This window comes from Rana temporaria, chromosome 1 (genome assembly GCF_905171775.1).
Source record: "Rana temporaria chromosome 1, aRanTem1.1, whole genome shotgun sequence".
In the NCBI taxonomy this organism is placed as follows: Eukaryota; Metazoa; Chordata; class Amphibia; order Anura; family Ranidae; genus Rana; species Rana temporaria.
The window spans coordinates 467,573,358-467,591,123 of record NC_053489.1 but is presented as its reverse complement, the minus strand read 5'-3'; the positions used below and the strand labels follow the sequence as shown (position 1 = coordinate 467,591,123).

Sequence of the window (17,766 nt, the reverse complement as noted above, 5' to 3'; positions counted from 1 at the left end):
GCAGGCCGAACCTGTCCTGCCAGGCCATTTCATGTGGCCCCTGTACACAGGGCTTTTATTCAGCCATAATGTGGAGGAACTCTGTTCTGCCACCTCAGTCTATTGCCCTTTGCTCCCCACTCACTACTGTCACTTGTAAACACAGAAACCTTCTGTGTTTACAAGGACAGCTTTCCTCTTGGTAGCTCTCACAGATCGCTGCCCGCCCTGCGCTCACGGTGGGGACAAAATAGATGGTGATACAGGTGCAGTGTGGAATGGGGCATCATGTGGTAAGCTGCATTGTGATGCCCATCTGTGCCCAGGTGCAGAGATGCTGAACAATGATCTCCCTGTAAGTGAGAGAGAGAAGTGAAGCTGCCTACAGAGCTTAGTGGATGAAATGCGAGGAAGCTAAACCCTGCACTTTGTATGTAGTGCACTCCTCAACCCTGCACTCTGTACAAAGCACATCCCAGATCTCTGCACTCTGTACATAGTACACCCCTGAAACCTGCACTCTGTCCACAGCGTATCCCTGAACTCTGCACTCTGTACCTAGCACACCACTGAACCCTGCAATCTGTACACAGCACACCCCTGAACTCTGCACTCTGTACGTCACACACCCTTGAACTCAGCACTCTATGCGTCACACACTCCTGAACTCTGCATGTATATAGCACATACCTGACACTCTTCATAGCCATAATGCTGATGCATAGTTAGTTACTTAGTAACATAGGGCCTGATCCACAAAGAGCGGCCGTAACTTAAATTTTCCTATTTAAGTTACACCGCCGCAAAATCTCTACCTAAGTGCCTGATCCACAAAGCACTTACCTAGAAATTTTGAGCGGTGTAACTTAAATCCGTCCGGCGCAAGGTGTGCCTAATCTAATGGGGCGAGTCCTGCACGTACTGCGCATGCCCCTGACATTATTTTCCCGACGTGCTTTGCACGGATTTACGTTGCGCCGGGTTTTGAGAATCGCGACGGGCGTAAAAAAAAAAAAAAAAAGAGTAGTGGCGGGAATTTTCTTTTTTTTTTTTTTTAAATGACAGCGACACGGGATAGAAGGGTCTACTTTTACATGGTGTACTAAGTTTACACCTTGTAAAAGCAGCCCTAATTTTGCGACGGCAAACTAATACTTACGGAGAAAAAACGAAGCGTAAAAGCTTTGTGGATCTCCGTAAGTGCTAATTTGCATACCCGATGCTGGATTTCGACGAGAAATGCCCCCAGCGGCGGCTGCGGTACTGCATCCTAAGATCCGACAGTGTAAGTCCCTTAGGGCTCTTTCACACGGAGCGGACCGTTTCTGGGTCCGCTCCGTGTGTCTCCGTCGGCTCAGCGGGTATCCCCGCTGAGCTGTCGGCGGATAGGGCGGTCCCCGCACATAGTGCAGGGACCGCCCTGTCTCAGCTCCGCTCTGCCCTATGGGGAACCGGATGCAGACGGACCGTCTGTCCGTCTGCATCCGTTCCATTCCGCCGGACGGAAGAAAAATAGGGTTTTCTTCCGTCCGAAAACCGGATCCCGACGGACGCGGACGCTAGCGGATGCTCCATCCGCTAATGGACGCGATCCCATAGGGATGTATTACAAGTCCGTTAACGGACTTGTAATAACGGACAGGCGGAGCGGACGTCTGAAAGGGGCCTTACACATGTCGGATCTTCTGCCTATCTATGGGAAACTGATTCTGTGGATCAGTTCCATAGATAGAAACAGGGATACGACGGAGTATCAGTAGATACGCCGGCGTATCCCTTTTGTGGATCAGGCCCATAGTTAGTCAGGTTGAAAAAAGTCCATCTAGTTCAACCAATAAAAAAAGAAATCATACAATTCCATATACACAATCCTTCACCCACAGTTGATCCAGAGGAAGGTGAAAAACCACAGCAAAGCATGATCCAATTTGCTACATCAAGAGACTACGTCAAGACGTCACTTCCACCCATGCTTCTTAAAGCAATATTTTCTTGTTGTCATTTTTTCAAATTACAATTTTTTATCTTTTTTTGCATTTAAGTCTAAATATGAGATCTGAGGTCTTTTTGAGAAAACAAAAAACATTTTTTTTTAAAGCGCCCCGTCCCGGCGAGCTCGCGCGCAGAAATGAACGCATACGTGTGTAGCGCCCGCATATGAAAACAATGTTCAAACCACACAAGTGAGGTATCACCACGGTCGTTAGAGCGAGAGCAATAATTCTAGCTCTAGACCTACTCTGTAGCTCAAAAGATGCAACCTATAGAGTTTTTTAAACGGCGCCTATGGAGATTTTTAAGGGTAAAACTTTGATGCCATTCAACGAGCGGGCGCAATTTTGAAGCGTGACATGTTGGGTATCATTTTACTCGGCGTAACATTATCTTTCACAATATATAAAAAAATTGGGCTAACTTTACTGTTGTCTTATTTTTTAATTCAAAAAATAAATTTTTTCCAAAAAAAGTGCGCTTGTAAGACCGCTGCGCAAATACGGTGTGACAAAAAGTATTGCAATGACCACCATTTTATTCTCTAGGTTGTTAGAAAACAAAAAATATAATGTTTGGGGGTTTTAAGTAATTTTCTAGCAAAAATAAATGTTTTAGGCCCCTTTCACACGGGGCGGATCAGTAATTATCCGCCCCGTGAACCTCCGCTTGCTCAGCGGGGATCGCTCCATTGATCCCCGCTGAGCCGGCGGATGACAGGGCAGTCCTCGCACACTGTGCAGGGACCGCCCTGTCTTTTCTCCGCTCTCCCCTATGGGGGGATCGGATAAACACGGACCGTCTGTCCGTGTTCACCCGATCCGATCCACCAGACGGATGGAAAAGTAGGTTTTTCCTCCGTCACACTTTGGCGGATCGGAGCGGGTCGGATGTCAGCGGGCATGTCACCGCTGACATCCGCAGCTCCATAGAGGAGCACGGAGCGCCCGTTCAGGTCCGCCTGAAAAACTGACAGGCGGACCTGAACGGGCTTCCCGTGTGAAAGAGCCCTAAGTCTTGTAAACGCCAAATCTGAAAAACAGCCAAGGTCCTTAAGTGGTTAAAGCAATCTACTGAGCTGGCCAGAACCACCTCTGGGGGGAGTGTATTCCATATTTTCACAGCACTTACTGTGAAGAAACCTTTACGTATTTGGAGATGAAATTTCCTTTCCTCTAGATGTAAAGAGTGCCCTATTGTCCTCTGTGATGACCTTAAAGTGAAGAACTCAACACCATTTCACTATATGGACCACTTATGTATTTATACATGTTGATCATATCCCCCTTATTCTCCTTTTCTCAAGAGAGAAAACATTCAGTTCCTCTAATCTTTCCTCATAGACAAGTTCCTCCATGCCTCTTTTCAGTTTGGTTGCCCATCGCTGAACTTTCTCCAGTTCCCCGATATCCTTTTTGAGAACTGGTGCCCAAAACTGAACTGCATATTCCAGATGAGGTCTTACTAATCATTTGTACAGGGGCAAAATTATATCTCTCTCTCTCTGGATACCTCTCTTAATACAAGAAAAGACTAATGCCGCATACACACCATCACTTTATGTGATGAAAAAAAACGACATTTTCTGTGAAGTAAAAAACGACGTTTTTGAAACTTCAATTTTCAAAGACGAAGTTGCCTACACACCATCGTTTTTCTCACAATGTTCTAGCAAAGCGAGGTTACGTTCACCACGTTTTTCCATTGAAGCTCGCTTCATAAGTACCTTCTGGGCATGCGCGGATGAAAAAACGTCGTTTTAAACGACGTTTTTGCTACACACGGTCAATTTCTGTGAAGTAAAAGTGGACGTTTTGAAAAACGACACATAAAATTGAAGCATGCTTAAATTTTTTTTGGTCGTTTTTTAGAAGACATAAAACGACGTTTTCCCCCACACACGGTCAATTAAAGTGACGTTTTTAAAAACGTCATTTTTTTTCATCACATAAAACGACCGTGTGTACGCGGCATTAGCATTGCATGCTATTATTAAGGTTATAATTCACCAAAACCCCCAGATCCTTCTCCACTATGGATTCCCCCTGTTGTACTCCCCCTATCAGTTGCGGCTGGTGTTATTTTTTGTGGGGAGTGGCAAAAAAAACCCCTTCTGGCCGCCAGTGAAGCGGCACTAGCACAACTGTCCCTACCCACCCTGCTTTCGTGACGCGGCGCTTACACCCCCAGCAAACCCCTCCCATGTGGCGCAGCACTAACACCCTTAGAAAACCCCCCACCCGCTATCTGCCGGTCATTATGAATCGCCACGACTCCACCTGCAATTAAAAATCAATACAAAACGCAGGATGCATTTGTGATGCCATTGCAATTGTCACTCAAAAAGGAGATTATTTTGGATGACAGCAGTGCGCATTATGTGCGATTTACTAGTTGTGAAGTTTTAAGACTACAATTTTAATTTTATAAGTTATATAAAATCTTAATACAAATTAACGTAATACCACAAATTTATAAGGTTTTGAACAACTTTATGAATTTTCTGAAGCTAGAGTATGGCAGTAACTATTTCCTTTCAGACTGTCCCTTTCTAAGCTGTACAGAGCAGTAGGGGAGGCAAACAAGTCAGTTCTCTATCTTCCTTAAAGCGGATGTGCCACGGGAAAAATATATTAAAAGCCAGCAGCTACAAATACTGCAGCTGCTGACTTTTAATATAAGGACACTTACCTGTCCTGGAGTCCAGCGGTGATCGCAGCAGATGACGAGCCGATCGCTCGTCACCCTGCTGCTCCCCCCTCCATCCTCGGTGAGGGAACCAGGAAGTGAAGCGCTCCGGCTTCACTGCCCGGTTCCCTACGGCGCATGCGCGAGTCGCGCTGCGCCCGCCGATTGGCTCCCGCTGTGTGCTGGGAGCCGAGTGTTCCCAGCATACAACGGGGGGACGGACGGGAAGGAAGGAAAAAACCCGTCCTTTGCCCGTATCGTAGGGCCGGAAGTGGGTGCAGATACCTGTCTGTAGACAGGTATCTGCACCCCCCTCCCCCCTGAAAGGTGTCAAATGTGACACCGGAGGGGGGGAGGGTTCCGATCAGCGGGACTCCACTTTAGAGTGGAGATCCGCTTTAAGCTATCAACTCTGGAAGGTTTTTTTTTTTTTTTTTTAAGTCAGGTTTGCCTGATAAAGGGATGTGAACAGAAGCTCAGAGATCTGTCTTGAAGTTTGAAATCAAAAATACATACAGTTTCTTTGAAAATTACACCTTACCCATACCCCTTGAAATTTTCCACATTTTGTCATGTTACAACCAAAAAATGTAAAAGTATTTTATTGGGATTTTATGTGATTGACCAACACAAAGTGGCACATAATTGTGAAGTGGAAAGAAAATGATAAATGGGTTTCCACATTTTTTACATATGTAGCACTACCCCCGAAGGAGCTGCTGGATATTTTCGGGCGGCACGTTACCTCTATTTCCTTGCCGTCCAGGGTGATGGATGAGAGTAGAGAAAGTTCAATGTCCACACTTTACACTTCCTTTTTAAAGATTTATTTGCTGAACTTGGTAGAAGAATAAAATAAGTGGTTAAAAAGGGTGAAAGGGTAACAGGTAAATAGGTTCAGGTGCAGTATTTTAATCAGGAAGCACTCTTACTTCCTTCGACACAGCTTTCGTCGCCACTCCAGCCAGAGTGGGTATTGCGCACCTGGATAGGTCTCTCTCACTAACCTAGCAGCCAGAATGTCACACGAAACATGGTACAGTCTCTGCCACAGACCTTCCCATAGATGGAGATACTTTTTGGTCCGGAATCCCCGTAGCACAGGATTCAGCACCCGGATCTCTCAGATTAACTTCTTGTAGAACTTGAAACTGCCAGGCGATCACCATCAAGCCTTTCGGTAAACGATGCATTCTTCAATGAAGTTTAAGGCCTCTCTTGAGACACCAGCCTTGTGCTCGGTCCTCTCCAAGATAGGTCCTTCATCAAGCGGCTTCCTCCCTCAGGACAGACAGCACAGGATCACACTCCAGAGTGTAGACCCAATCTGCTTACTGGGCCTACTTAGAAGATCACAACCCCGGACCAATGTGATCCAGAGCCAGGATTACTGGAACACGCACACACGGCCAGGAGGGCCACACACAGGGTTGTGGGACGACAGACCCAGGATCGGCGACGACCCCGGACCAGTGACATCTGTCCCTTAAGTACCCCTTCCCAGCATGCAGAACTGGACGATCAACCCCCACTGATTGGCTGCCGAAGGGAAGAACCCAAATCACCTTGACCTAGCTGCTGCCACACTTGGACTGGAGTAACAACTACACCCCCAGGCACACAATAGTGGTCACTCACAGCACAGCCATGGCTGGAACAGAAGCCAAATTTACTCAAAATCATACACGTCTGAGTCAATTAACTCTCAGACTTTCCCCTAAATTTAAATTAGCGCCAGCCCAACAGGAACAGGCCGCTACACATATAAATATATGAAAAATGTGGTGTGCATTTGTATTCAGCCCCCTTTACGCTGATACCCCTAACTAAAATCTAGTGGAACCAATTGCCTTCAGAAGTAACCTAAATAGTAAATAGAGTCCACCTGTGTGTTATTTAATCTCATTATAAATTCAGCTGTTCTGTGAAGCCCTCAGAGGTTTGTTAGAGAACCTTGGTGAACAGACAGCATCATGAAGGCCAAGGAACACAACAGACAGGTCAGGGATACAGTTGTGGAGAAGTTTAACCACTTGCCGTCTGCCTAACGTAGATATACATCGGCAGAATGGCACGGGCAGGCAAAGCAACATACAGTACAGGTACTTTGCTTTGAATCTGCCGCCTAGAAGGCCACAAAAAAACCCCCCTAAACTTTTGCGCAAACCAATCAATATACGCTAATTGCGTTTTTTTTTACCAAAAATATGTAGAAGAATACTTATCGGCCTAAACTGAGGAAAAATATTATTTTTTTATATATTTTTGGGGGATATTTATTATAGCAAAAAGTTAAAAATATACTTTTTTTAAAAATTGTCGCAATTTTTTGGTTTATAGCGCAACAAATAAAAACCACAGAGGTGACCACAGCGGTAGCCCATCCCCCCAAAGTTAGAATCATTCCCTAGGACACACTTAACCCCTTCATTGCCCCTAGTGGTCACAGGTAGCCCACCCCCCCACAGTTAGAATCACTCCCTTGGACACACTTAACCCCATTATTGACCCTAGTGGTTAACCCCTTCCCTGCCAGTGTCATTTACACAGTAATCAGTGCTTTTTATTAGCACTGATCGCTGTATAAATAACAATGGACGCAAAATAGTGTCAAAAGTTTCCGATGTGTCCGCCGCAATATCGCAGTCATGATAAAAATCGCAGATCGCCGCCATTACTAGTAAAAAAGACAAACATAATAAAAATGCCACAAAAACCACCCCCTTTTTTGTAGACTCTATAACTTTTGCTTATTGAGATTTTTTTTACCAAAAAATATGTAGAAAAATACTTATCGGCCTAAACTGAGGGAAAATATTGTCTTTTTTTATATATTTTTGGGGGATAGTTATTATAGCAAAAAGTAAAATATATAGCTTTTTTTTTGTTTATAGCGCAAAAAATAAAAACCACAGAGGTGATAAAATACACCAAAAGAAAGCTCTATTTGTGGCAAAAAAGGACATCAATTGTGTTTGAGAGCCACATCGCACGACCGCGCAATTAAAGCGACGAGGTCCCGAATCGCAAAAAGTGGCCCGGTCATTTGGCAGCCAAATCCTCCGGTGCTGAAGTGGTTAAAGCAGGGTTAGGTTATAAAAAAATATCTTAAGCTTTGAACATCTCATGGAGCACTGTTCAATCCATCATCCGAAAATGGAAAGAGTATGGCACCACTGCAAACCTACCAAGACATGACCGTCCACCTAAACCGACAGGCTGGGCAAGGAGAGCTAGACATGTGCACTGGCAAAAAAAAATTTAGTTTTCGTTTTATTCAGTTTTTTTGTTCATTTTTTAGGTCATTCGTTATGATCGAAATTTGTAAATTTTTGCATTTCCAAATTTCAGAATTTTCAAATTTTCGAATATTCGAATTTAGAATATTCTGAAAAATTTGTTAAACAGGTAATCGTTAATTCGGATATTTCCACATTTGTCGAAAATCTGTAAAAAAATAAAATAAAAAATACAGTTTGAGTCATTTAAAAAATCACAATTCTTTTAAAAAAACATGTTTGGAGGGTGCCCTAAACCTGCCTGTGAAGTGGTGCATCTGTAGGATAATAGGCAAGGGATTGTCAAACTAAGGCGTGGGAGTCTGGGCACTGCCCTGGGGATTGTGTACCAATGCTAGAAAATTTGTAGAAAATACCATTCAATGAAAAGCAGCTCTTAAACCACATATGCCCGGGAAGATTTTCCCTCTTAATGACCGGGCCATTTTTTGCAATATCGAGCTGCGTCTCTTTAACTGACAATTGCGCAGTCATGTGACGCTTTATCCAACAAATAAAGCTTTATTTTGGTGGTATTTGATTACCTGCGCTTTTTATTTTTTGCGCTATAAACAAAAAAAGTGACAATTTTGAAAAAGAACCTATATTTTTTACTTTTTGCTAAAACAAATATCCCCCCCCCCCCCAAAAAAAGAAAAAAAATTCTTATTCTTCTACATATTTTTGGTAAAAATCGCAATAACTGTATATTTATTGGTTTGCGCAAAAGTTATAGCGTCTACAAAATAGGGGATATATGTATGGCATTTTTTTTTACTAGTAATGGCGGTGATCTGTGATTTTTATCGGGACTGCAACATTGCAGCAGACAGATTGGACACTTTTGACACTTTTATGGGACCACTAACATTAACATTTATACAGCGATCAGAGCTAAGAAAAACACTGATTACTGTATAAATGTCACTAACAGGGAAGGGGTTAACACTAGGGGGCAATCAATGGGTTAAATGTGTTACCTAGGGAGTGCTTATAACTGTGGGGGGATGGGATTGACTGGGGGAGGAGACAGATTGTTGTTCCTAAGCATTAGGAGCAACTTATCAGTCTCCTCACCCCTGACATAACCAAGATCTGTCTATTTTCAATTACAGACCTCCGTTCTGTCTCTCTCCGAAGCGATTGTGGGTGCCCAGCAGACATCGTAACCTCTGGGCATGCACATCGGCTCAGTCGCGGCGCATGCCCCATAGTGCTCTTAAAGCGTTCGACGTACAGCTACAATGGCTCGCCCAGGGTAGCCAACCTGCCACAGTATAACTGCAGCGGCTGGTTGGGAACCAGTTAATAAGGCTTGTAGGACAACATTTAAAACCTTTAATTCCTTTAAAACACATGCATTTAATTTGCTGCTTTGTTCTGCTTACCAAAGATATCTAGAAACCCCCTTTAAAATAAGGGGACCCCTGGATATCCAGCTCTCACCAACATGAATAAAGTAAGGAGCTACTCATTTACACAAACATGTAAGATGTAAATAAACACACCACATATTTGACAAAAAATCAAATTTCTGTCACTAGATCCAGCATACTGCTGACATCTGCGGTATGCTGGATTATTTTTTATTTTTTTTGTACTTATCATTTTAGCCGTATTTCTTCTCCTGCACGAAGCAGCGTATCCTTCCGGGTATAGGCGTTCCTAAATAAAGCGCAGTTGATTGACGGGCTTGGATACCGCGTCACACCATCCGGAAATAGCCGACGTGACTCTCGGCAATTTACGGCACCTGCGCAGTCAGCTCTACACGGCAGGCGCATGCGCCGTAAGCAGCGGAGAATCACGTCGGCTATTTCCGGATGGCGTGACGCGCTTATCAAGCCTGTCAATCAACTGAGCTTGATTTAGGAACGCCTATTCCCCGACGGATTCCCCGCTCGGAGCCAGAGAAGAGATACGGCTACAACGATAAGTACAAAAAAAAAAAAATCCAGCATACTGCAGATGTCAGCAGTATGCTGGATCTAGTGCCAAAAAGTTGATTTTCGGGTGAACCTCCGCTTTAAATATACGTAAAACCCCAAAAAAGTATTATTGTAAATCAGTGGTCTCCAAACTGTGGTTCTGGGGCCGGATGCGGCCCTTTTCTTGCCTTTATTCTGCCCTTTGGGCATTATTCCTGCCATTGACACCAACAATGGGGCATAATACCTGCCACTGACACCAACAATGAGGCACTATTTCTTCCATTGACACCAAAGATGGGGCAAAATTCCTCCCACTGCCAACAAAAATTAGAAACTATTCGGCCCACTGGCACCAACTATATCTCCCCCTAATACCAAAGATCGGGCATTGTTTACACCCACTGGACACAGTCCAGCCCCCTTAAAGTCTAAAGGACAATAAACTGGCCCTTTCTTTAGAAGGTCTGGAGACCCCTGGTGTAAATCCACAGTCAATAAAATCATCCAGTCAATCAAATCATGTCATGCATGATGGACAAGATTGGGGGGCACACATGTTAATGGGGAGTAGCTAGATATCTGGGGACCACTTATTTTAAATAAATATTTTTGTTTGACCCCCCCCCCCCCTTAAAATCTTTACCAGGCCCCTATCAAGGCTAAGGTTCTGGTATATATTTTCATGAGGAATTCAATTTTTCCATTTTGTTTTTTGTTTGTTTCTTTTTTTTTTTTTGCATGGCATCACTGGTTGAATAAATGACTTCCTGCTGCAGTTTCAGCTAGTTTCATACAGGGTGAAAGGATACATTACTGGACAGCCGACCACCCTCTGTATCTTGATAATCCACAGCGACCTGTCAGAATTCTGGAGACCCTAATGACACACACAGCAGGCAATGTGCAAAGCAAGTCTGAAATCTTTATTAAAGCGGTCCTCCACCCTAAAGTGGAGTCCCGCTGATCGGAACCCTCCCCCCCTCCGGTGTCACATTTGACACCTTTCAGGGGGGAGGGGGGTGCAGACACCTGTCTAAAGACAGGTATTTGCACCCACTTCCGGCCACACGATACGGGCGAAAGACGGGCATTCCGTCACATCCCGTCTGTCGCCCGTTGTGTGCTGGGAACACTCGGCTCCCAGCACACAGCGTGTGAGCCAATCGGCGGGCGCAGCGCGACTCGCGCATGCGCCGTAGGGAACCGGGCAGTGAAGCCGCAGCGCTTCACTTCCTGGTTCCCTCAGCGTGGATGGCGGGGGGAGCAGCAGAGTGACGAGCGATCGCTCGTGCTCTGCTGCGATCGGCGCTGGACTCCAGGACAGGTAAGTGTCCTAATATTAAAAGTCAGCAGCTGCAGTATTTGTAGCTGCTGACTTTTAATATTTTGTTCCCATGGCACATCCGCTTTAAGGGTTACAGTTTATATGAGTAAAAAAGACAAGAGGGGAGGGGTAGACTTACTCCTAAGTTTCTAAGGGTTAATCAAGTTTCTACAGAGAGATTTTTTTCATCATTAGTTTAGGCAGCTGCAAGGAACTTACAAAAGATAACTTATCTACAAGGACATAACGTAGACCTAAACACAGTGGGCCAGATTCAGAAAGAATCGCCTATCTTTAGGCGGGCGTAGCGTATCTCAGATACACTACGCCGCCGTAACTTAGAGTGGCAGGTCTCGTATTCAGAAAGAACTTGCGCTCTATGTTACCGCGGCGTAGTGTAAATAGTCCGGCGTAAGCCCGCCTAATTCAAACTAGGCTGGTAGTGGGCGTGTTGTATGTTAATGAATCATGACCCCACGTAAATGACCCGCTTAACGAACGCCCATGCTCAGTATCACGTCGAATTTCCTCCGTAAATTACACCTGCTCAATGTTTAGTCGACGTGAACGTAACCTACGCCCATCCCCATTCATGGACGACTAACGCAAACGACGTAAAATACGACGCTGTTCCGACGTTTCCCTAACATGACTTACCCCTGCTTTATGAGGGGTAAAGTTATGCCGGACCGACGCCTTACATAAACGGCGTATATAGATGCGCCGGACGGAACTACGTTTGTGAATCGGCGTATCTAGGTCATTTGCATATTCAAATCGGAAATCAACGGAAACGCCACCTAGCGGCCAGCGTAAATATGCACCCCAAGATACGACGGCGTAGGAGACTTACGCCGCTCGTATCTTTGCAACCGTGAGGCGTATCTAATTCTTTGAATCAGGCGCCAAGATACGACGCCTCACACTCAGACTTACGACGGCGTATCTGGAGATACGCCGTCGTAAGTTGTTTCTGAATCTGGCCCAGTGAGTCATACAGTGGGGGTTTTCTAATTACAAATTTGGCTCAAGCAAAAAGTCTAAAACTCTTAACAAGAATGAAGTGTAAAATAAGGCACATACATTCTTTAAAAACAAGAACTATTAAATGGAAGGGAAATTACAAAATGAAGTTGCAGTTGATTATATACTCTATAACACAGGGGAACAGACAAATCTGCCATTTTCTTTGTCTGATTCATACATTACAAATATTTAGAGTTTGGCACCAACCCTGCATGGCTGCGAACGTAAACATGATTCCTAGTGGCAACCAAGGCTTTATCCATAGATATAGTGGTGGAGTAAATGTAGCCACCCAAGGACAGGAAGTGTGATGTTCCCTGGACTACCAGTTGAAAATAAAGGCGGGAAAATAAAGAAAACTAATGCAAAAACATACCATATCAATATTTTGCTCACCCACCATCATACAGAATCAAAGTTTTTTTTATTTTTTTTATGAAGGTGTATCTCCAAATAAAACCTATTTTAACATGAGGAAGTGTTGTTCCGTTTGTACTGCTCTCTGTGGTCCAAATGGTGATATTTCACCTCATCTACTGCCCTAGTACTGTCCAGTGACAAAAAAAATCTCCAAATAGGACATGGATAGCAATACAAAAACACTCTTAGTAGAGAAATAGGGTTATACTTTAGAGTTTCTTAGAGACTAGTATTGCTATCTCTCCCACATAGGAAAATGGAACAATGTTGGTGCTGTTACAGGAGGTGATAAGTGGCCTCAAGACAGCAAAAGCACCTGAAAGTGGTTTCTGCACCCAAAACTACAAACAAAAGTTTTGGCTAGAGTGAAACTTAACCGTGAATAACTTTAAAGTTTATTCTGTGGGTAAAAAAACAAACAAAAACATTGCACTTGTAAATGAAAAATTGTTTATGACCCTTTGTTTCCTATTTTATTTTAAATACAGCTTCAATGAAACACAGACTGTACTGCATGACAAAACATCAAGGTTTTCATGCAAGGGAAAGGTTGTGGATCATTTTTTATGGACCAGCACCTTTTCAGAATATATTGTAATGCCGGCTGGGGCTGTTGCGAAGATTGATGACAGAGCACCCATGGAGAAGGCCTGTCTTTTTGGATGTGCTTTTCCCACCGGATATGGAGCAGCTGTCAAAACTGCCAAGGTAAATTTGTCAATGTTTAGACCTGTTTGATTTACTGCAGAAGAGATTTACTAAAAGCCAGATGTGGATGATGTGGATGAATGCCCAAATATTTACCTGTTTGGCGGGAGCCGAATGTAATGTATAATAGAGATCTTACAACCACAATTATACATGACAGTTTCCCACTGTCAATAGTTGTTAACAGAGGTGTAACCAGAACCTTCAGGACCCTGGAGCAATAAACCATGTAGGGCCCCCCTGACCCCCCTTCCCTCTGAGCCTGGGGCCCTTTACACCCTTCGTGGGGCCCTATGGTCCTGTAGCAGTACCCTTTTAAATGTTGTGTAGGGTTTCCACCTTTCTTTAAAGCCAAACCCGAACACTTTCGCAATGCATGTCCCCAGAGCACCCCTTACATCAGAGTTCTTTCTTACTGTACATCAGAGTTGGCAGAGCCCCCCTTACATCAGAGTCCGCAGAACCCCATTACATCAAAGTCTGCCGAGTTCTTGCTTACATCAGAGTCTGCAGAGCCCCCCTTACATCAGAGTCCACAGAGTTCTTCCTTACATCAGAGTCTGCAAAGCCCCCTTACTTCAGAGTCCACAGAGTTCTTCCTTACATCAGAGTCCTCAGACCCGCCTTACATCAGAGCCCACAGAGGTATCCCTTACATCAGAGCCTACAGAGGTATCCCTTACATCAGAGTCCGCAAACCCGCCTTACATCAGAGTCCACAGAGGTATCTCTTACATCAGAGTTCGCAGAGTTCTTCCTTACATCAGAGTCTGCAGTGCCCCCCTCACATCTGAGTCCACAGAATGTCCACTTACACTGTAAGGGGATCTCTGTGGACTCTGGAATGTAAAGGGGAGAGCCCCCCTTACATTAAAGTCTGCAGAATTTCCACTTACTGTACACTGTAAGGGGGATCTATGTGAACTCGGAAACAGTGGTTCTGGTTACCAGTAACCTGATTGGCTGAATTGTCATCGAGGGCTGAAGAAGACATCGAGGGATGTGGAAGGAGGATGGCTGACCCCCAGAAAGGTAAGTGCCAGGCGGGGAGGGGCATTTTACAGGGCACAGCAGTGACAATGGGCACAGCAGTGACAATGGGCACAGTGGCGACAATGGGCACAGTGGCATCAATGGGCACAGTGGTGACAATTAAAGGGCACAGTGGCATCAATGGGCACAGTGGCGACAATGGGCCCAGTGGCGACAATTAAAGGGCACAGTGGCATCAATTGACACAGTGGCAACAATTAAAGGGCACAGTGGTGACAATTAAAGGGCACAGTGGCGACAATTAAAGGGCACAGTGGTGACAATTAAAGAGCACAGTGGCGACAATTGATGGCACAGTGGCTGCGTTTGATGGCATGGCACAGTGGTGACAATTGATGGTATGGCACAGTGGCTGCGTTTGATGGCATGGCACAGTGGTGACAATTGATGGCACATTGGCTGCATTTGATGGGCACAGTGAGGCTGCAATTGTTTTTTTTTTTTTGCGTTTACACCCCCCAAAAAATTTTGAGCACCAGCTGCCACTGCTCGGGAATGCAAAGGATACTCTGATGTAGGGAGTGCTCTGGGAACCCTGATTAAAGGTGGGGCTCTAATGTAAGGGGGATGCTGTAGACTCAGGTGTAAAGTGGAGCTCTTATGTAAGGGGTCCTCTGCTCATCAAAACCCCCTTACATCAGAGTGCACAGAGCACCCCTTACATCTGAATCCCCCTTACATTAGTGTACTCAGAGGCAGAAGAGAGAAGGGGAGGGGGGACACTTCACTCACAGACAGGGGATAGAGGATCAGCTTACACACCCACAATGGAGTCTCAGGCATCAGCTATTGACACCTTTGATCATCCAGCTGCTTTGCTTCAAACTTCCTGCCCACACATCCCCTCTTCTGAGGTACAGAGCTGATAGGAAATGGAGTGGGCGAGGCAGACACAGGAGGAGGAGGAGCAGACCAGCTCTTTCTCTCCTCCCCCATCCATGTGAGGGAGGGGGGCTGTCAGTGTTGGCTCTGGGCTGTGTGAGAGAGGCACAGTTTAGAGCCCTGTAGCCAGCAACCTTGCTGGGGAGCTACAGTCCAGTCTCTTTGGGCCCCCCATAGTGGTGTAATGCCAAGGCCTGGTTGTAAGTGTGACTTTTGCAACCCTAGTAGTTCTGCCACTGGCTGTTAAAGAGTTTCTAAAAGTAGAAGATTTTTTTACCTTAATGCATTCTACCATAGGAAAACAAAACTTCTGTGTGCTGCTCCCCCCAGCCCCTCTTATACTTACCTGAGCCTGATGTAGATCCAGTGCTGTGCACGAGAGCAGCATCGCTGCTCTCTCTATTCACTGACTCAGACACAGCAGTGGGAGCCATTGTCTCCTGCTGCTGTCAATCACAGCTAGTGAGGAGGGAGCTGGGACGGGGTTGATCAGCATTTTGTCAATGGACACACGAAAGTGAGCCTGAAAGAGTGCCCCTATGGGAGTGGGGGGCGGGGCAGAGTGCGGGGGGCGGGGCAGCACGCACGGGTGACCCCATGGAAAACTGTAGGGCAACTCGCCAAAGAGGAGGGGCCTGAAGCGCCAGTGGGGGACCCCAGAAGAAGAGGAAGAGGATTGGGGCTGCTCTGTGAAAAAGCATTGCACAGAGCAGGTAAGTATATGTTTGTTATGAAGGTTTAATACCACTTTAAGTAGTATAGTATATCATATTACATTGACATAATTCATATTTCACAAATCTAAAAGGAATAATAGTAACTTTTTTTTAATCAATAGGTGGAGCCTGGTACTACCTGTGCTGTATTTGGATTGGGTGCCGTTGGGCTGTCAATCATTATTGGATGTAAAGTTTCTGGAGCATCAAGAATTATTGCTATAGATATAAACAGCAGCAAGTTTGAAAAGGCAAAGCTGTTTGGAGCCACTGACTGCATCAATCCTAAAGATTTTAGCAAGCCAATCCAGGAGGTGATCAAGGAAATGACAGGAGATGGAGTGCATTATTCATTTGAATGCATCGGCAGTACAGAAGTTATGGTATGTCGTTTTAAATTTGATTTACTATTACCAATCCTATGCATTGATTCAATTGGTAGGCTTTTTAATTCCTTGGGTCTCAAGTCCTACTGCATAGAAGGCATGGTTTTCATACACTGCACTGATTATAATCAAAAGCCTGAAGCAGCTGTATGCACTTTGAAATAAATATAATATCCAGCTGTAATTGCACCTTACACCAGTGGTCCTTGATGTGCATCTGGTTGATGAAGCGGAAAGACTTGTGTGGCCACATTCGCTGTCCAGAAATAGAGGAATAATTCTCTTTTTTTTGGGTCGTGTGATAAAATGAGACATGTAAATACCTTCTGTTCTAATAAAGCTTTAAGCCCCATACACACTATCAGTTTTCCTGCTGGTTTTCTCTTCAGGTTTACCAAAACCATGTAGTACAAGGGCCTGCCTGATTGCATACAAATTGAAATGCTTAAGGTTTGACCTCATATTAGATGGTTTTGGTAAACCCGAAGAGAAAACCATCAGGAAAACTGATAGTGTGTATGGGGCAAAAAAACAGCAAGAAACTTGCTGGGAGATATTTTTTTGCAGAGGAAACCGGTCGTGTGTACATTTTCGTTAAGGAAACTGTTGAGAAACTCGACGAGCCAAAAAGAAATCATGGGCCAAATTCTCAAAAAGCTGTGCAAATTTAGTATTACCTAACTTATGTCATTTAAGTTACGGCGCCCTAAGTTGGTGTCGTAAGTGCCGCATCCACAGCGCATTTGCGCACAAAATTGCGCCATCCGTAACCTAAATTCCGAGGCGTAAGGCGTGGTTATGGCAAGTGGGAAGGAAGTGGGCGTGCTTCATTGTAATGAGCCGTGACCCCATGCAAATGAAGGGCCGGCCGTACTGCGCATGCGCGCACGAATCTGGACCTCACTGGGCATGTGCAGAACTTTGCTCAGCGCAATCAGTGAGATAGGTAAAAGGCCAAGCGTACTTAGTTTGAGGATTGCCCTGTGTCTAAATAGCCCCAGTCAAACACACTTCCCTTGCAAAAGTATTTCCCTGTGTTCCCTTCCTAAAGCAAGTTGCTTCTGCTTTGAACGTTTGTCAGTGTTTGTTGGTAAGATTTGTTTGTGAGAAAAGTTGTTGAGGAGTTGTAGAGTATAGTTGGTGTTTGTTTTTGATAATTTGTTATTTGTTTTGATTTTTTGCCTGTTTGTTTTTGATAAGTGTTTGTTTTTTGGTGTGTGATTGTTTTTTGTTTCCCTTTTTTGCCTGTTTGTTTTTGAATTTATAGTAGCTGTCTGTTTGTGTTTTTTTTTTTGCAGTGATTTTTTTTCTTTGTTGTGTGTGTATTGTTGATTGTTTTTTGGGTGAGATTCCTGTTGCTGGGTGGTGTCTGTGATGGCCCCC

The 17,766-nt window shown here is 44.7% G+C and overlaps 1 protein-coding gene across 2 annotated transcripts in view; it reads left to right on the top strand.

Moving 5' to 3' along the window:
• The window catches only part of LOC120917236 (alcohol dehydrogenase 1-like), a 54,431-nt gene that overhangs the window by 14,672 nt on the left and 21,993 nt on the right, over positions 1 to 17,766 (top strand). For both annotated transcript variants that reach the window (XM_040328388.1, XM_040328379.1), the window contains exons 5-6: positions 13,127 to 13,346; positions 16,120 to 16,380. In XM_040328388.1, coding sequence (XP_040184322.1) covers positions 13,127 to 13,346; positions 16,120 to 16,380 — 481 coding nt within the window. The remainder of the gene's footprint in view (positions 1 to 13,126; positions 13,347 to 16,119; positions 16,381 to 17,766) is intronic.